The sequence below is a fragment of the Anabrus simplex genome, chromosome 3, assembly GCF_040414725.1.
Source record: "Anabrus simplex isolate iqAnaSimp1 chromosome 3, ASM4041472v1, whole genome shotgun sequence".
NCBI lineage: Eukaryota > Metazoa > Arthropoda > Insecta > Orthoptera > Tettigoniidae > Anabrus > Anabrus simplex.
Window position 1 is genome coordinate 146109993 of NC_090267.1, and position 21759 is coordinate 146131751.

Here is a 21759-nt window from a genome sequence, read left to right on the forward strand (position 1 = left end):
ACATTACTATACACGCACTTTTTCTTGAGCCCGGAGCTCCCTAGTGCTGAATCGGTAGACCTCGGTTATCTTCAACATCCATATCGGCAACCTATGAAACACAGACTATGAATCGCTCATTCATCGCTGTGCGACATCTGGCGTACACTTTGCAAACTAGTACTGTTGTTGTTTACACAGCAAAGCCAAACTATATAATTCATGCTAGTAACAAGATTCGCATTGAGAAATGTTATATAATGTTAAATAATGTATGTGTGACACAATTGTTGACGTAAGATAATAAATGTTTAGAAAATTCATATCGATCGATCATATTATCGATTCAATTCAGATTTCATTTCCATCCAGTTCACAGTATAATCGGAACTGGCAGCACTCCCTCCTTGCTCCTCACCCCGTAAAAATCAGGCTCAAGAAAAAGTGTGCGTATAGTACATTCTGCCATGATTTGTAGCCCATTGAAGACGTGCAGCTTTAGGTGCCTATGTGAGCAATGGCCTCCTGTGAGGTGACCGACTCCAGATGTTCATGGCATGTACCTCCCATCGCAATATTCTCTCGCCAACAGGTTGGGATGGACCTTCATTCACTTACTGCAGTAATTCCTGTCGGGTTTGGAAGAAATTTTGTTTCACAAGCTGTGAAATGCGTCTCCTGTCCCTCTCAGTCAGGATATTTTTCCGACCACAATTCTGACATTGTGTTTCATGGCCACGTGTAGCATACCACTGCTTGTAGACAGTTGAACAGTCCGCTGCAAAACACCTACAAATCCAGCCATGGGCAAGACCAAACATGATTGCCCCTTTTTGCCAGTCTGTCACATCCTTACATCTACCCATGTTGACGTACAGTGTTCACTTGAAACATCAATATCTCACTGACCACTACTGCCTTATGCTCATGTAGAGGCAGTGTGCATGCAGTTGAACACAGGACTCGTTCACTGCACCATCTGTAGAGACTTAACGATCCATCTGTGTATGCACACTAGGGTGAGTAATTTTTTGCCTGGTGAGCTTACTTTTTATTCAAACACATTGGAAGTCCTGATTCATAACTATATCAGCACCAGTTTCTAAGAAAGGAACACTATTACTTATTTTTTCTTTCTGGTCATTTTATCTGTTATCTGGGGTCAGCACTGATGTGTATTTAGTCCGGCTCCATGGCTAAATGGTTAACCTGCTGGCCTTTGGTCACAGGGGTCCCGAGTTCGATTCCCGGCAGGGTTGGGAATTTTAACCATAATTGGTTAATTCCCCTGGAACGGGGACTGGGTGTATGTATCATCTTCATCATAATTTCATCCTCATCACAATGAGCAGGTCGCCTACAGGCATCAAATCCAAAGACTTGCACCAGGCCTCTCCAGAGGCCACACACCATTATTATTAGAGCCCTGTTTTACAGCTGAAGGTCTTTCTTAACATTAACCTCACATGGAGGAATGTATTCACTATAGCATGTTTCTGCTGTAGTTAGTAGTGTAATGTGTTGTATGTAGGTGAATGTGTGTATGAAGATGATTACAAACATCTATATCCCAGGATTAAGAAATTAACCAGATGTAGGAATCAAACCAAGGTCTAATGAACTTAAGGCCAGTACATGACCAATCAGTCAAGGAGCCATGCCTCAGAATGGAACACAAAAAATTGTTCTGAAAAATTCAGGATACTTACCTGTTACAAGGAATCCTGATATTTCACTATTCTCTCCCATGTCATTGGCAGCAGAACAGTTTAAATTTCCTGATACATTGGCTAATATATTCAGTGTAGACCTTACATTGGCATCATCAACCTGTTCAGTGATATAGTCTGATGCCTGCAACAGAAAATTAAGTTATACTGTTGAGTCATACTGTACATCATAACTGTTTTTCTGGCATGTCTCTCTGCCATGATAAATTATCTCCTCAGTGAATAGGGGGTGCCTGTCCTCCTGAACTAGAAAGCAGAAATGATCTTGCCAGGGACTAAAAAGAAGTAAGTCTGGAAAAATAGGAATTGATGATGAAAGAGCCCATCTAAGACAAGCAGAATGTTAATATGAATGGATGAAAACCATAACGGTATAAGTAGCATTTTGGTCATTCAGAGAAAAAGGCATTTAAACATCGTCGCCACTCATATAAAGCATGCTATTTGTAGTTATACCACCCATCACTAGAGTGCAGAATATTGCCGCTATCACTTGTATCTCTTTGCTGGTGAAAGGATACATCCTCCTGGAGTTATATCCTGCACTTAACTCATTTTTTAAAAAATGTCACTTATACCGTTATGGTTTTCATCCATTCATATGTGGAGTTTATCTTGGTCATTTTGAACTTCCATGTCTATCCTTTACTCTTCTTCCTGTCATTCCTTCTGTCCACACTTGCTTATCATGCACTGGCATCATTGGACAGTTAAAGCAGTGTATGCAATACATTTGCATCCCTGAAGAATGGGCGAACCTGATCCAAAATGCAAGGAAAAACTAACCATCCGCTGTAGTGGAAAAGCAGAAAGAGTATTTTGTCAGTTTAATTTCATTAACAAAAAGCTAAGAAGAAACAAAAACCTTTCTGGCATTAGCATGGACTTCCGAAAGGCATCTGTTCTGAGATTTCCAGGGAGGGCAGAAAGTGCATGTACAGTTCACATACCACATAGGCCACTACATTACCAGAAGTCTGCAGAAGGTCAAACATAAGGCAAAGAAAATAAACAACACTGTTCTGGAACCAAAGTATCCTAATGGTAGCCCCATCAAACCTGTTAAACTGTGTGATATAATCTCGATGTTGAAGTTTGTACCCTCCATTCACCACGGCTTTCATCAAAATTTGAAATCAGACAATGGAAATGAAACAAGGGAAAATAACGAGCATGATGTTATTTACAGTTATTGTTTTCTCTATTGTATTTGAAAATGTGTATTTTAGTCCACAATATCATCTATATGTCATTAGTCAAGAATAATCAACATATCTGCCCTGTATTTGCAGGAAGTTAATACACTACCTACATAACCCTATCCAATCTTATTGTTTTGATAAAGTTACACACAATCTAAGAAAATGCTAAATATCTCAAAAGTACACTTTTGAGGGATACACCCTTATTCTACTAAGCCCTTCATTTATCTGGGAGATATTACAAGTGATTTTGCAGCTTTTACATTCATTTGAAGTACTCTTTTAGTTGGGTGTACAAATTTAGCACACTTTTCTTTACTGAAATATTCTTGGAAAGGGAATAAATGATGCAGCATGACACAAAAAATTATTTATTCAATAAACCTCAACTTTCAGGTTATTTGCGATTTCTCACAATTTTTCTTGTAACATTGGCCCACTCACTCACAGTTTCTTTGCTCAAACACAGTTGAACCACTCACATACTGCAAAATTCACTTCTGAAAAAACTGACTCCCACTTTCCTTTCATTCCTCGATTCCTATTCTCCTCCCACTCACTTAAAACGTCATTTCTACTCTTTACAATTGTGTATTCCCACAGTTTAATTTTTCAGGGAGTTTTTATCACTGAAAGTCCCAGGCACTATATTTTTTTCTTGTCTCGAGCTCAAACACGCTTGCCCCTCCTACTCATGTTTACTGGGTGATTGAAATACTATGGTATTTCTGCCTCAACCGTCAGCAAATGATAGTCTCTCTTTTGTCAAGTTTAACTCGCAGCCTTATCAGAGACAATCTGAATTATGAATAGAATGATGCAAGATATGCAGGAAAATCCCTTGGTAACTTACGAGTAAGCAGTCACTGGTGGCATTTCTGCCCAACTAGAATTCTCAGATTGTACACTAAGTAGAGCACAAGACGACCCTAATGAAAGCCTTGGAAAGAGCCCTGTACAGAACTATTAACTTCACGGTTACTTCAGCATTCCTATGTACACTTCATCTCACTTTTTCTTGGACTTGAAATAGTACAAATACTTAAAGGGAATCCCCCTATGTCTGCAGAGTGATATAAAGAGAAAGATTAACATACCATGTGCAAAGAAAGTGTCCTGGAACGCGTTAAGTGTTCGGTTAAGACAAGTGGACATGAGTAATGGCGATGTCCGCAGCCCAGAATTCGAGATGTCTGCTTAAATGAGGCTTATTTAACACGTGCCTTATATAAAATAAAATTGGTTCTGTAGAGAAATATCCATACAAGGTGTCTGCTGAATAAAGGTGTCCATAAGGGCAGGTTTGACTGTATGTGTAACTAATACTTCTTTAATAACTTTTACTCATAATCATTATGTAATTTTTACTTGTAATTTACTTAAATAAATCTATAATCATTAAGGTTTAGTAATAATTTTAGTAATCAAGTAATTAGCCTTTGAAGTTAGGGTTCAAGGCCCTCTCTTACACTTAAATACAATGTTAAACAATTATGTAACGGAAACAGTAAAACATTTACAATAAATCATGTAAAAAAAAATAATAATGTAATCCTAATAGCAAATATGGAGGTAGCAATAATATAAATAATTATAGAATGTACAATATTACAATAAATGAAGATAATAACAATTATAAAACTAACAATAGTAATAATAAAAGAATGAAAAACCTATAGCTAGCAAATACCTTTTTAATTTTTAGGAAAATATGCTCATTCATGCACTCATTTACACTTCATTCACCAAACAAGTCAGCTAGAAGCATTCAGCAAGTGATTTAGGCAAGGCATATTAAATCTCCTATGAGAATGCAAATCTCTAATGTTTGCCTAGTGGCAGTGACTATGAAGGAGCAGTTGTAAGTCTTGGAATGACAGAGATATAGTTAAAGTGGAGCTAGATCGTGTGTGGTGGTTATGACAGGAGGAGAAATAATTAAAGAAGACTTAAGTTTAGAACTTCATGCAGAAGGGACAACGTGTAGATACTGCAACACTCATGCACATGAAGCCATGACAACTCTCTATAATAAAGTGAAATGTGGCAATCATGTCACAGCTTAAATATAAATCTAATACAAGTGTTTAAACTCTGTTTGAGCATCTTATTACTGTCTTGAGATATTTTAATTACAGTTTTGCAGTAGTCTAGAACAATATTAGGGATTGTACTGGTGTATTTTAAGATGTTTAAGAAATATAGTAGATTAGCATTTGAGAGAAGAAAAAAAAAAAGAGATTTTTGAACTTTGTGGCATGTATTTGTCACTTGTTCAGTCCAATTTAGTGTGTCAGAGATTATAACACCTATTTTCTTACTGACATACAATAGAGCATGACAGTACTATTTAACATAATAATTTGGGGAACATGTCTACTTTTTAACAAGTTAAGGAGTTGGATTTATTAACAAGCTGTTATTTTTGGCATAGTCAGTGAGTCATCGTAAGTCAAAATTTACTCTGTCAATGGCTACATGTACTGTATGTCTTGTGGATATGAATGATGATAAATCTGAAGATCATCTGCATAGATATGGTATTTGCTATATTTCAATGTGATGTCTATGTCGTTCATACTAACGACAAAAGTGGACCCAAAATCAACCCCTGCGGGACACTTATTGCCTTGTTATGCCATTATGAGTGCACTGGTACATTGTTCCCACTGACACTCATTTCTAGTGGTCAGTGAGGTAGGAGCTAAAAAATTTAAGATATGTCCCATTAAAGATGACACTATGGAGTTTGTGCAGTAGTAACTCAGGGCTAACTGTTCAAAGGCAGCTTAGGTTCAGTAGTGTTGCTATAGTCATATATTGCTGGTCTATTTCATGTCTAATATCATCCATAACTTGCAGTAATGCTGTACTATGTCCTGTTTTACAGCTGAATTAAAAAGGGTAAAAGAGGAAATTCTGGGTCAGATATTCGATAATTTGTGCAAGAATCAGATGTTAGAGTGCTTTCAAGAGGGGTGGGAATTTGATGGAGAATCCAAGGTAGTGTTTATCGGGATAGGTCTTACTAGTGCGTCTTACCAAACATCAGGGAATACTACATCAGTCAGGCGGTAGTTTAACACATGAAGTATTGGCAGTGCAGCCCTGATGATGTTTTTAATCAATTTTATAGTGATACCATTATTACCTATCGCATGGGAAGTGATAGAGTACAGCAAACATTTAATCATTTGCACTAACAGTGTGGAAAGAGAACTGGTCTTGTTCAGAATGGTATGCAGAGCTCGTGGGATTAACAGGTAATAGAACCAGTCCAACTCTTGGCTGAGAAAAATAATTATTTAATGTATATAGAGATATGGTGGAGATGTGCTCCTCTGTGGCTGTAACTATGCCCAAAGATCATAGCTTCTTCCAGGTTTGTGTTACATTATTATCTGCAGCTAACTGTCGAAAGTAGTGGCATCTACTGTTTCTAAAATTAGTTGTTTAACTTTGTTCCTAAGTTTCCTGTATTGCTCAAAGTTCTCTTTGTCATATATGCATCTGTATTATCTGTACCAACTGTCACAGCTGGCTATAGCAGATCTTATCTCTGTCGTCAGCTAGGGAGAAGAGGGGCAAGTAAATCTTACCTGCATCTTTGGAGAATGTTCATCATACAAGTTCAAGACAAATGAGTAGAATCTGTTAACTTTTGAGTCGATGTCATCCCAAGGTAAGGTATATGAGTCATCGTATAGATCATCTAAATCATTGTGTCTTATGTCTGTGAGAATAATGTTGAGCACTTTATACTTTGGTCCTCAAACCGAGTAACGTAAGTACAGTAAGTCATGAGTTGAAATCCCAGGAGCTGGGATCTGTCCCTGCTTAATGCCTTTCAGGGTTGATTTGCAATTATAAGGTCAATAACTAGATTTTTTTTTTAAATAAGGGATTGGTCTACCTTGTCATGGCAAAATCCTATGACATATTTTTCACCTATGTTATAAATTAACAGAAGACAACATGCAAAATTTCAGCTGCTGGTATTATCTAGAAGTTGCAGGGGAATAATATAGCCAAAACTGTGACCGTTTTCCATTTGAATCGAATCTGAAATATGGATTACCCTTGAGCCAAGCAGCAGAGGGTATGTGCAAGCAAAACTGTTGTCTGGAATAGAGATTGTGTGAGGGTAGCCTGTTTTAATATAAATTATATGTTATGAAGCTCGGAAGGATGGAGGAAAATGCAAACAAACAAACAAACAAACAAACAAACAAACAAACAAACAAACAAACAAACAAACAAACTCCACAACGATAAATGAAATGACAGACTGATGTGACCTCTTACCTAAGAGCTAGGAGAGGCCAGGACAAAATGAAATCATAAACAGACAAGCTCTACATCTACACACATTGCTATCTTCATAAAATGAGTGCTCACCACATCAATTGCAGTTTTTACAGATCTAAATCCATTGATAAAAAATCACATTCACCCACTGCCTTCTCAGTTTACAGTGACTTGGACAGCTACAGACTGGAAGTAGTGTCTTTAGTGACAAATCCTGGTTCTCTTCGTACATTGCTAACAACCATGCTTGTGTCTGGAGGTCTCATGGTGAGTGCCTCAATCCTGCCTAAGCTGTGACATGATGTATTATCCCCATTGCTAGTGTGCTGGCCTGAGGGACAATCACATACAAGAGTCAGTCATCTGTAGCCGATAGCACAGCGATATGTGCAGGACGTCCTGCAGCCACTTGTGTTTCCCTGCATGCTAGGGCTTCCAAGAGGCACTTTCCAGCAGAAGAATGCTCGATCACACACAGCAAAGGAATTACAGGAATGCCTCCACAATATTGCTACACTTCCATGACTTGCCCGATCGCCAGGTTTATTGCCCATCGAACATGCCTGGGACCAACTGGAGTGCCAACTTAGCAGCCTACGTGTTTGCACGATCTAGAGGATGAGTTGCAGCAAATATAAACAGAAGTGATGCAGAATACCACACAAAATCTGTGTGCCTCAAAGCTCACTCATATCACATCTTATCACAATGAGTATATTTCTTCTCAGCCCCGAACAAGCTGTCTCTGATTCCTACCATTAAATTCACTAATTATTTTCAAAAAACTATTTAATTAACACCATCTGTACACTTGACCCATTAATGACAAAATACTTTGTTGTAGATTCCTTAACATATTGAAGACTGAGCAGGTGAAGTTAGATCTTACACTGTAAACTGAGCATTTTAGTGCGTTTTCACATTTTTATACAAAAATAACTGATAACCTTATATTCACAAACCTATTTTGGATTCAGCAATGTTTGAGCTATGCATGCATACCTGGTGTCTGGTTGGCCATTTTTGTTCTGTACTTAACATCTCTTCAACACGTGCTAAATGTAGGTAACACGACCTAATAGGTTGAAAGTCGGTTTCGAATTTTTAAAAACCTTTTTTCTACTTTCAATTTTTTTATTTTCACAACATCATCATCATCATCATCATCATCATCATCATCATCATCATCATCATCATCATCATCATCATCATCATCATCATCATTTCTTTGCTCCAGCAAGCCGGGTGCGGTTGTGTACGAGCCTCCTCCAGTTTGTTCTATCCATCCACAGATGCTGCTCATATATGCGGCACCAGTTCACATCTCTAATTTCAAGGTCCTTCATTATCTGTTTTTCCCAAAGATCATAAGGTCTTCCTCTTGGTCTCTTCCCAGGAACATTGTGGTCAAAGTATGTTCGAGGAGTCCTGTTAGGGTTCATTCTTTTCATGTGACCATACCATTGCAATCTATTCACTTCTAGAGTCTCCAGCAAGCTTCTTTCCAATCCAAGCTGATGTCAGATATTCACATTCCTTATTTTATCCATTTTTGTTTTTTGTAGACAAGAACGGAGGAACTTCATTTCTGTTGCCTGAAGACAACTCTTTGTTGGTCCAGTAAGTGTTGCTGCTTCCAAGCCATACGTCAATATAGGTACTAGATATATTTTGTACAAGCTGATCTTGGAAACTAACGGAAATGTTTCATCCCAAAGTATTTGACGTACAGTGTGATAGAATTTGGAAGCTTTCTGTATTCTGTTACTAATCTCTTGATGTATGGTATTGTCCGATGACAGAACACTACTTAAATACTGGAAGTTGTCTACAATATCCATCTCCTCATCTCCAATTCTTAGATGAACAGTTGGAGAGTTTCTACTCATCACGTCATCACCAAGCCAACTAACTGTCTTCGTTTTGCTGATTTTGAGACCTAAGGTTGTAAAAGCTTCATGCTAGAGATCTAGTCTAGTTTGTACTTCCGCTTCTGTCTCATCCCATACCATTACATCATCAGCAAAAACCAGGGCATTAGTTGTTGGATCCTTTCTCTTAACCGCTTTTAAAACTTCATCCATTATGATTATGAAGAGAAGTGGTGAAAAACAACTTCCTTGCTGGACTGCACTCTTCGTTTCAAACCAACCTGACCTTCCATCCTGGACCTGGACACAACACTTGGTTTCGTCATATAATCGTTGTACTCGTGCTATGATGTCATCGGGCACTTTCTTATGTCTCAAGCATTCCCATATATGCCTGCATGGTACATAGTCATATGCTTTCTCGATGTCCAGAAAAACAGTTATAAGTGTTTTACCTTTCTCCCAATACTTCTCATAGAGCATTCTGGTGGCAAAAATGAGGTCTATAGTTGATCTATGAGGTCTAAATCCATACTGTTCCTCCTCAAGTGTAGGTTCAACATATTTTCTAATCCTGCTCTCAAGGATGGATTCGTAGATTTTGAGGCCATGTGACAGCAGAATTATACCTCTGTAGTTATTACATTTCTTTCTATCACCTTTTTTTCAACAATAGGATGATGACTCCTTGCTTCCAGTCATTGGGTATTACATTCTCTTTCTAGATTCAATTTAGTACCCTGTACATCCATACTTAATTCATCTGATCAGTTGAAAAACATGAAAAGTTGCGTATTCACACACACCATGATACATTTCTGAAACACAACAAACATACTAAACATGGAGAAATGAAAAAATATATTAATTGTGGAAATTGGCTCTAGTCGTCGGCCGCGCAAGACCACGCGGCTATGAAGCTGCCTTGATTGTACCAGCTTAGTATCATAATAGAATTAGTATCTGATGATGTGTTGCTACCTGGCAGTTTTTAATGAACTAAAGGCACTGTAGAATGTGTTCCAGCACTCTGCTAATGTCTGTAATACACTGATCCGGATTTATAAGCACTGGAACTCAACGCCGTATGGTATACATCGCTCGTCCTCCACGGAACATTACCACTGATGTACGGCACACGGCGCCTGTCTTCAAAGTGTTGAAAGAAGAGTCTCTTAAAGAAAAATCTGATGTTGAAGTTTGTCAGTCTAATTTAGAAACATCCTGTATTATTAAAAGCTGGTAATAATCCAAGTGGTCAATAATACAATATTCAGTAATAACATTTCTTAACAATTCTTAGCAATAATCTTCTGACTTTCCATTCTCTACTCCCTCATTCTGTACAACTAGAAAAGATAGAGCAAGAAAAACAAAAAAGAAAGAAAAACACAATAAGTTATAAGCAGAGCTACTTACCGGCAGAGCTGTAAAAGAGCATTCTTGTGTTTTATAACATGGTCTGAAGTACCATGTGATATTTGGAATGGGATAACCTTCTGCAGTGCATATTACACTGTAGTTCCTTCCAGCAGCATACGACTTATTAAGCTGAAGATCCACCCGTGGTTTACCTGTACAATAAAATATTAATTCAGTTTAAATCCCATTCCTTTAAGGGATTCTACAATGATCTGAATCAACTTTTCAGTATCAAAAAATATTTCACAATCTGAATCAACTTTTCAATATCAAAAATATTTCACATCACAGTATTAAAAATGCCAAAGATGCTGTATATTTTTTAATGTCTTATGCAATAGCTTTATCATTTAGGCATAACATATGGGGGCTGTTTCCTATCAGTCAGTCATTACTGATCTGCATTTAGGGCAGTCATCCAGGTGGCAAATTTCCTATCTGTTATTTTCCTACCCTTTTCTTAAATGATTGCAAAGAAATTGGAAACTTATTGAACATCTCCCGTGGTAAGTTATTCCAATCCCTAACTCCCCTTCCTACAAATAAATATTTGCCCAATTTGTCCTCTTGAATTCCAAATTTATCTTCATATTGTGATCTTCCCTACTTTTAAAGACACCACTCAAATTTAATTGTCTACTAATGTCATTCCATGCCATCTCTCCACTAATATCTTGGAATATACCACTTACACGTTATAATTCTTATGTTAGGTCCGTATTGAAATGTACGTAAATACAAAGTATGTTACAAGTGTTATTTTTAATATCCACTTATTCAATACAAAGAGATCTAGTAAATTAAGAATTAAATCTTCATATCAAGACCCGAGCCCGGCAGAGATCCCAGCTGTTCCGCCGGGTTGCCAGAACCAACTAGGGTCTCAACTCCCAACTTCTAATCCTCACGAATACATCCTTCATGTGATAAATATCATTTTTGATCCGTATTGATATTTTATTGAAATAATAACAATAAGTTAATTTATTAATTTGACTACCTAATCAATCAAGGGTAATCGACCTATCATAATAAAATTCCTCCGCTACCACCAGTGGGATCAAGTTTGGCGCTAAGCTACAGCTGAAAGGCTCCAAACTACTTATAACTGAATCCCTCACTAGGCTGAGAAAGGACATCTTGAATAGGCACGAGACACTTTTGGACTGCGCAACACATACAGTGAAGACGGAAGGATAATCATTCACGTATCCGGCAAGAAATTCCAAGTGAACTCACTCGCAGAATTACAATCACTAATCAGGCAATATGGTGAAAGCAACATATGAACAATGTGCATTCTGTGTAGTTTATTTATTTTTAATTTAGTGTGTGTGTGTGTGTGTGCGTGCGTGCGTGCGTGCGTGTGTGTGTGTGTGAATCAGCTGGCCACTGTATGTATGAGGAAATTAAGGTAAGCCGCATGTTTTACATTCCGTTAGCATACTTGGGTTGAGAAGTGCTATTGAAAGTCCCCCTCCTTGCTCCCTCCCTCACCCCTCAGCATTCCTCCGTAGGACAGACCCCCAACACTCTCCCTCCACAGCCCTTTCACCGGAACATACGTCTGGAAGGACACGACCTGCCACTGACCGTTCCTCAACACTTTCTACTTCCTATTCTACCCATACCATTTTAGAGAAGGAACTGATGTCATTTAATCGCGCCCTGTTGTGTGCGTATGTTTTTTTTTTTTTTTGCTAGGGGCTTTACGTCGCACCGACACAGATAGGTCTTATGGCGATGATGGGATAGGAAAGGCCTAGGAGTTGGAAGGAAGCGGCCGTGGCCTTAATTAAGGTACAGCCCCAGCATTTGCCTGGTGTGAAAATGGGAAACCACGGAAAACCATCTTCAGGGCTGCCGATAGTGGGATTCGAACGTACTATCTCCCGGATGCAAGCTCACAGCCGTGCGCCTCTACGCGCATGGCCAACTCGCCCGGTTGTGTGTGTATGTCAACAGCCAATCCATCGTTGCTCACCTCGACGAACTGAAGATGATATTTGAAGACAGTCCAATTCATATCGCTGCTGTAAGCGAGAGTTGGCTCCGTAGTTCGATTCCCGTAAGCATGGTTGACATACCGGGCTATGATATTCACAGGCATGACTGGACGAACAGTGAGGTCGCCCTATATTGTAAATCAATGCTCATGAGTAAAGTTGTTCACACGTCTACTCCTGCTGTAAAAACGGCTCCTGAATATATGTTTGTAGAGGTGCTTGTCAATTCTGTAAAAGTACTTGTAGGTGTAGTATATAGGCCTCCTGATGCAGTGCGAGACTTCCACGACTTAGAAGACAGCTTACTGAGATTGCTACCATCATACGAGCACGTGATACTTTCTGGAGACTTTAACACCAATTTATTAACTCTGAACAATGACGCCTCATGACTACAAAATATTTTTAAATCCTGTGACATGACTATAATACCCCTTAAACCCACCCACCACGTCCATACTTCCACTATTTCCGCTGATACATTCATAGACCTAGTAATAACAAATAAGCCTCAAAAAATCCTTCACCACAGTCAAGTATCTGTTCCTGACATATCTAAACATGACCTCATACTTAGCATACTCTCTTCGCGTGCCGAAGTACCAACCGAAATATGTAACGTTTAGAGACTTTAAAACGATGAATTTAATACAACTGAGACAAGATGCACAACTCTGCCCCTGGTATGACATAATGATGAAGAGTGACATTGACGAGAAAGTGGAAATATTTAATTCCCATTTACATGAATTTTACAACAAACATGCACCAAAACGTTCTGTGAGAGTAACACGTCCACCCTGCCCTTGGCTGACTGCTGATGTTAAGACTATGATGAAAGAACGAGACGCACTACACCGACGCTATAAGCAGACTCAACTAGCTGACGTACATGAGCAGTACCATGTTCTTCAAAACCGAATTAAGCTTGTAATTCGTAATAAGAAATTTAATTATTTCCAATATTTAAACAAAAACATTAACACTGGTTCTACATGGCGACGACTTCGGTCACTGGGTATTGGCAAACCACTTGCGAAGCATACTGATCCCGAGGTGTCCCTTGATGAGTTAAATACATATTTCTCCATGGAACGTCTCACTCCTGACACAACGACAGTACAAAACACCATTGACAATATATTAAGGCAACAATCCCCAGTCCGTCCTGTATTTGAATCTGATACCGTTACAGAACATGAAGTAAGAAGGAAAGTTAATTCAATAAAATCTCACGCAACAGGAGCTGATGAAATTCCCATTTCATTTGTGACTTACATAATCGACATAATACTGCCCATTTTTACGCATTTACTTAATACCTGTCTTACTTCAGGCAAAATCCCATTTAAATGGAAAGATGCACTCATTGTGCCTGTCCCAAAAATCTCTCCTGCAAGCAATACATCTGACTACCGACCTGTCTGCATCCTCACAGCACTTTCTAAGGTTCTGGAGAAGATAATGCATAAACAAATTGTTAAATACTTGGAATAACATTCTGTACTTGATCCCCTACAGTCTGGTTTTAAGAAAGGACACAGTACTGCAACTACACTAATCAAAGTCACGGATGATATTAGACGGGCTATGGATGAATGAAAACTGACTATACTTATCCTTCTAGACTTTAGCAGTGCATTTGACACTGTAAATATAAACATATTATTAGCTAAGTTACAAAAAATTCACATGGCTCATTCTGCTATTCAGCTCTTGGGCTCATACCTCAAAAACAGACGACAGCGAGTTGTATCAAACATGAAGACTACAGAATGGAGGACTAAGCTATCTGGCGTTCCCCAAGGGTCTATTCTTGGACCTCTTTTATTCTTAATCTATATTAATGACATTTCTCATCATCTGAACGATTGCAACTATCATCTTTATGCCGACGATCTTCAGATATACTCACACTTTAAGGTCCCCGCCATTGACAAAGCAATCCACCATATGAACTCGACTTAAATTCAATTAGCTCATATACTAAAGAGAACTGCCTATTAATTAACCCAAGAAAAACACAAGCAATCATAATAGGACAATCTAGACTTTTAAATATGCTAAACATCATACAACAGCCTAACCTCATGCTCTGTGGTGAAGCTATACCTTTTCAGAAGTCTGTAAAAAACCTAGGCGTTGTCATGAATGACACATTAAACTGGAATGACCATATAACAAGTGTCTGCAGAAAAAGTATATGCATCTCTTCACCCCCTAAAAATGAAACAATCCATTCTTCCACACAGCATGAAAATAAAACTTATTCAAACCCTAATTTTTCCAATAATTTATTACTGTGATGTCGTATTAACCAATGCAACTGCAGAACAAACTATGAAACTTCAAAGGGCAATGAACTCTTGCATACGATTTATATTTTCTTTGAACTTTAGGACACATATTTCCCCTTATTATGAGAAGCTATCCTGGCTGAAAATTGATCAACTAAGGAATTTACATACTGCGACACTAATTTTTCAACTTCTGAATGAATCTACACCTGAATACCTATCCTCACATTTTAACTTTCTCTCATCCTTCCATGGACATAATACCAGATCGACTTCTACCCTTATGATACCGGTTAATCATTCATCTGTATACAGCCACTCTTTCCAAGTGTCTGGGGCAAGGCTATGGTACACACTCCCTGTCAGTATACGTAATAGCACTTCAACAGTCTCATTTAAACTGTCTTGTCAAGATTTCCTCTTAAATACGTGACCAGCTTGTATGAATGTTAGTGTGTATGAGTGCAAGCGTGATTTAGAACTATTGTTAGGTGATGTAGATGTAGATAGGCTAGATAATATTAATCATTAAAAATAACAATTATAATCTGTTATAATATTACTCCAAAAATTTAGGTAGTTCCTAGGGTCTGCTAATGTTATTTTACCAAAGTATGTGATAAATGTACTGTACGTAGTGGTTAAGTGTAAGAAAGGGCCGTGAGCCCTAACTTTGCCACATACAAAGGCATAAAATAAATAAATAAATCAATACAATAAATCATGTCTTTGTTGATTTACATTGACATGTTAATTAAAATGGTACATATTTCGCCTTACATACAGGCATCATCAGCCATGGGTTTAACCTTGAAATAATATCAGGCACCTGATTTGAATATAAATAAAACTAATTTATAAAAAAACCTTGAAGAGAAAAAAATTAACATATGGTAAAGACTACTACAATGTTGGTTTTAAAGATATTGCTATGAGTGAGAAGTTCACAATTGGTGAAAGTATTTGCAATATTGACATTGGAAGACTACTACTGTAAGTAAAATGAATAAAGCAACAGTTTGTTATAGACAAGTGGTAAAATTGCTATGAAATGTTGTTGACCGACTAGCGGTTAGAATTAGAATTAGATAATGACGAGAATGACGATCAAAATCTTATTTTTTAAAACATAATGTTGAATAAAATAATGTTGACATATGGTCAAGTGACCTGTAATTATTTGTTTACATAAGATAAAAGTCAAAAGCAATAGCATATGGTGAAGTTGTGGTTCACTTTGATGAAGAATTACGAGGTTTAAAGACACCACTCAAACTTATTCGTCTACTAATGTCATTCCACACCATCTCCCCACAGACAGCACGTAACATATCACTTAGTTAAGCAGCTCATCTCCTTCCTCCCAAGTCTTCCCTATCCAAACTTGGCAACATTTTCGCAATGCTACTCTTTTGTCAGAAAACACCCAGAACGAATTGAGCTGCTTTTCTTTGGATTTTTTCCAGTTCTTGAATCAAGTAATCCTGGTGACGGTCCCAAACACTGGAACCATACTCTAATTGGGGTCTTACCAGAGACTTATATTTCCTTTCCCTTACATCCTTACTACAACCCCTAAATACTCTCATAATCGTGTGCAGAGATCTGTTCTCTTTATTTACAGTCCCATTTATGTGATTACCCTAATGAAAATCTTTCCTTATATTAACATCTAGGTACTTACAGCAGTCCCTATAAGGAACTTTCTCTCCATCAACATGATAATTAAAACTGAGAGGACTTTTCCTATTAGTGGAACAACCTAACTTTTTCCCCCATTTATCTTCATGGCATTGCCTCCTGTCCATCTCACAACATTATCGAGGTCATTTTGCAGTGGCTCACAAACTTGTAGCTTATTTATTACTCTATACAAAAAAACATCATCCACAAAAAGCCTTACCTCTGATTCCAGTTATTTACTCATATCATTTATATATATAAGAAAACATTTTAAGGTCCAATAATACTGCCTTGAGGAATTCCCCTCTTAATGATTACAGGATCAGATGAAGCTTCACCTACTCCAATTCTCTGAGTTCTATTTTCTAGAAATATAGCCATCCATTCAATCACTCTTTTGTCAAGTCCAATTGCACTCATTTTTGCCAGTAATCTCCCATGATCTACTCTATCAAATGCCTTAGTTAGGTCAATCGCATTACAGTCCATTCGACCTCTTGAATCCAAGATATCTGCTATATCTGCTATATCTTGCTAGATACCTACAGTGGAATAACATTTCCTATACTCGAACTGCCGTCTATCGAACCAGTTATTAATTTTTGCAAAGATGTCTAACATAATTAGAAAGATGTTTTCCGAAAGCTTACATGCAACGCATGCCAAACTTATTGGCCTGTGATTTTCAGCTTTATGTCAAACCAGTTTGGCAAGAATGTTACATACAGTAACATGCTGTACATAGTAGCCACAGCCTTCAGCTGTTACCATAGTACAGTTGGCCTTAAACAGAAACAACACCGGGTTTGGCAAGAATGTTACATAACTTGTCGAAGAATTGTAGCCATAGCCTTCCACTGTTACTGTTGAGCCAATCTTTCTGATTGGACTCGGGTAATTCTTTCAAGGCTAAGCCTTCATATCAAATGTACTCTGTATAAATTACTATTGTGAGTCTATCAAGATCTTAAGTAGTTGTTAAGTTAGTCCGCGATTGCAGGAGTTCACTTCTTGTATCCCGTGAAGTATCTTTCTCAATTTCTTTGACTTGTGACTTTTATGTGGGGGATTCTATAAGATAATGCGGAAAGAAAGATGGTCAGGTTTGTCAGACCTGCTTTATTGCATTTCTATTTGCTAATTATCATTTGCTATTTCACAAACCACGACTATAAATTTTCACAACCTTATGAATTATCTTTCAACTGGGAAATCTTGGATATGCAGCGACTCTTTCTTCATTCACTCTTAATGATGATAATAGTCCAATGACCATGCTGTAAAATGTAACTCTTATCTCACATACACCATTTTTTTATTTTTGCACCAATCAAAGGTAAACTTTCTATTGTTTTCTATTAGCAGTGCAGTGTGGCACTTTCAGTGATAACAACAATTTGCTTTCTAACCTCGAAAAGAGATAGGTTCCTCATCGGTAGGGCTCTGAAGTTGAAGAGCAAGCTCGATAGCTGCAGTCGCTTAAGTGTGGCCAGTATCCAGTATTCGGGAGATAGTGGGTTCGAACCCCACTGTCGGCAGCCGTGAAGATGATTTTCCGTAGTTTCCCATTTTCACACCAGGCAAATGCTGGGGCTGTACCTTAAGTAAGGCCACGGACGCTTCTTTTCCACTCCTAGCCCTTTCCTGTCCCATTGTCTCCATAAGACCTATCTGTGTCGGAGTGCCATAAAAAAAAAGACTTAAAAATATCTATAAAAGGACCCAAAACTGGCAAAAAGAACATAAAAATGCAATACAAATTCATTCATAATTTTAGTTTTAATTACACATTTAATGAAGGAATATAATGTTTAAAAATGCCAAATTCTGGTGGTATGCAAAAATATATGAGTGAAATATTTCTTCTTTCAGACATCATACATTTTTAGTTTAACATAAAAAAAGGGAATTCCGTCTTTGTTAAAAAGAAGTACTTGTAAAATTTAGAAAGATATGTTTTTTTCCACCTAGAATGAATTCAGCGAACCTGCAATGGACATCTTGGAGAAAAATTTAAATTAATGTAACTGGAATCACTACGGCTACAGAAATTGGAATTCAGAAACCATACCTTAGCTGGCATTGCAGTGTATCACAGTAGTAATTTCCAGGTTCTTAGGTGTAAAGGATCGTCGGTTTTCAGTCAGCACATTCCAAAACATCCAGAAACCTCTCTCCACATCAATGGATGTTAAGGGTTCATGCTTGAAGCAAATGAGATCTTCCTCTTCAAAAACACTCACATCAACATTTTCTGCTGTCAGTATTTCACTTATCTTGCACATTATTTTATATCCCTGTGGTTTTTCAAGTATTAGTTTAATTTCATTTTATTTTCTCTCATACTACAGGAAAGAGGTTTAAGAGGTGATGAATGAACTATGATTCAAATTGAGAATGGGCAGTACAAATGTAGTCCAAAGAAGGTGAAGTTGAAAACAAAAAGCCACTAAGAACTAAAATAAGGCTAGAAAAGACTTATGAGCCAAACAACGCTGAAAACGGCAAAGAAGGACAAATAAAACCCACCATTTTCTGACCTACAATGACCCAGAATGACCATATATTATGTTGGGCCTCGTCTTCGGTCACTCGAGAAAAAAAGGACTTTTCCTCACTTTCCAAGCCCAACTCATCAGGCAAAAAAACTGACCTTAACATCAGATAATTTCTCTCACTCTCTCTCTCTCTTTCTCTCTCTCTCTCTCTCTCTCACTTACCCAGAACAGAGAATATAAACAAAGAAAATATTCACCTACCTTTTACAATCAGAGTAAAATTTTCGATTTTTACATCGAACTGATTGTTGGCCTCCAACCTGTAGATACCCCGATCATAAAACTTTATATCATTTATCACCAATTTAGTTGATGTAGCATGTTCCCTAATCTCCATCTCGTATTTGTCAGTCTTGCCTGGCTTTATCGGTGTGTTGTCGGGTTTGTACCAAGTCAGAGTAGCCTTTGGATAGGATTCCAAATTCACTACCCACTGCACTTGCATCCCTACTATGTCAGTTATTGTAGTCTCATCCTTACCAACAAGGAACTTGATGTAAGAATCATTTTTGTCTGTAAACAGAAAAGGATTACTTATAATGATGAAATGACATTCTAAAATGGCATACATAAATAGAGTTCCTGCATCAGATACAATGCTGAAGAAGAAGGAGAAGAAGAAGAGGGAGAAGAAGAAGAAGAAGAAGAAGAAGAAGAAGAAGAAGAAGAACTATTAAATATGGTTCAAGTCCTCTACACCTCTGAGGCATCATCATTATCGTTTACTAAAGGCTATGCCTTGTTGCTGAAACCAACTTTCTCTATCCACTGCCAGCATCTTCACCTACTTGTACGAGCTACGTTCATTTTCATCATGAGTTTCTTGATCTATGAAGGTCTTGGTCAACCTCTTCCCTGTTTCTCCAAGAACTTTCCCTTCCATGGTGTCACAAATAAAACTGTCCGGCTCTATGGCTAAATGGTTAGCATGCTGGCCTTTGGTCACAGGGGTCCCGGGTTTCCGGCAAGGTCGGGAATTTTAACCATCATTGGTTAATTTCGCTGGCACTGGGGCTGGGTGTATGTGTCGTCTTCATCACCATTTTCACCCCCATCATGACGCGCAGGTCGCCTACGGGAGTCAAATGAAAAAGACCTGCACCTGGCGAGCCGAACATGTCCTCGGACACTCCCGGCACTAAAACCCATACGCCATTTCATTTCATTACAAATAAAACTGTCGTCTCTCATTAGATGGCCAAATAATTTTACCTTCCTTTTCTCTATGGTGCTACTTTTGTTTTTTCAGTCCAGGTTGTTCAGTTTAATCATCTCCAAAACCTGCTTCTAGCCTGTGCTTTTCTTGTTTTCCCAGAGTCTATGTTTTGCTCCCATATATTATTACACTCCACACAAGATTTAACTAACCTTTTCTTGGTCTCAAGACATTTTCTTTCTTATTATTAAAGAAAGCTTTTAGTTTTGAAATGCAATCCTCTTTACAACCTCCCTCATGCTTTGATTATTGTTAGTGATAATACTAGCAAGGTAAAGCAAATAATTAAAATTTGTGAAGTTCTATCAGTTAAGAGAGCAGTTTATGACTAGTAAGCGATTTCACATTCTATATAGCTTTAATGATATTCCTCCATCATCTCTTGGGTATCTTCTAATTTACAAGTATCCATGGACATCCATTCAGAGGTAACATAGAAAGAGTTCACCTTATTCTCTTTCCTATAGTTTCATCCTTTATATTGCTTGCTTATAATTTAATGGGACTCAGTGTTACCGGAAATTTAATTGCTATATAAAATAAAATTTTTGTCTGTACATTGCTCAGAACTTAAAAAGAATGGTATTTCTGTATCAGTCATATCCACAGTAACAAAGAAATGCACAGTTTACTTTTCCTTAATTTCTGTCTATCTGTCTGGATGTATGTATGTATGTACGCACGTACGCGCATCACGAGAACACGGCAGAAGAGAATTTAATGAAAATCGGTATGTAAAGTCGGGGAATAAGCCAGTACAATCTAGGCTGCCAATCATTTTATTCATGCTGAGGGAAATGGTAGTTATGAGGAAGGCGTAAAATTTAATTCTCAACTATTTACGTTATTAGTGGTCTTACCCATAAATACTACATAACAAAAGTTATATAGAATTAAATTTCCAATCATTTATGTCTTATATATTTTTACCATACCGGCTATGATAACAGAGAAATTCATGAATTTGTATTTTTGTTGCTAAGTCCGTATCAATGCCAATCAATGGGTAAACAGAATTTAATGAAAATTGGTATATAGAGTTGAGGAATAAGAAACTACAGTCTAAGCTATAAACAATTTTATTCAGCCTGGATGAAAAGGTAGTTTGTTGAACTGAAGGGGAAAGTGTATACACCCTTGCTGTACTCCTGACACAGTTAAAATGTGTCTTGATTGAGTCGCATAGCCACAGATGCACCAAATGTTCAAGTGTTCCCATTTCTTTAAGTACTGGTCAGAGTTTCAACCATCTCACCTTATCAAAGGCTTTCTGTTAGTCCATAACACACAACATTTTGACACTGAATTCCCTTGCCTTTTCCATCAATTGAGAAACATTCAGAATCTGTTTGCCTATTCCTTTACCAGGAACAAAGCCAGCCCATTCATCTTGTATGTCAGGTTGTTCAACAGTTAGATTAGTAAATATATTATTCTGGATACATTACATACATTATCATTATAGACTGTTATGCCTTTCAGCGTTC

The 21759-nt window shown here is 37.7% G+C and overlaps 1 protein-coding gene across 1 annotated transcript in view; it reads right to left on the reverse strand.

The window, feature by feature from the left end:
- LOC136866089 (vascular endothelial growth factor receptor 2) overlaps positions 1-21759 on the reverse strand; it is a 254837-nt gene that overhangs the window by 213703 nt on the left and 19375 nt on the right. The window contains exons 4-6 of the mRNA XM_068226603.1: positions 19258-19569; positions 10510-10664; positions 1689-1833 (exon numbers count right to left, since the gene is read on the reverse strand). Coding sequence (XP_068082704.1) covers positions 1689-1833; positions 10510-10664; positions 19258-19569 — 612 coding nt within the window. The remainder of the gene's footprint in view (positions 1-1688; positions 1834-10509; positions 10665-19257; positions 19570-21759) is intronic.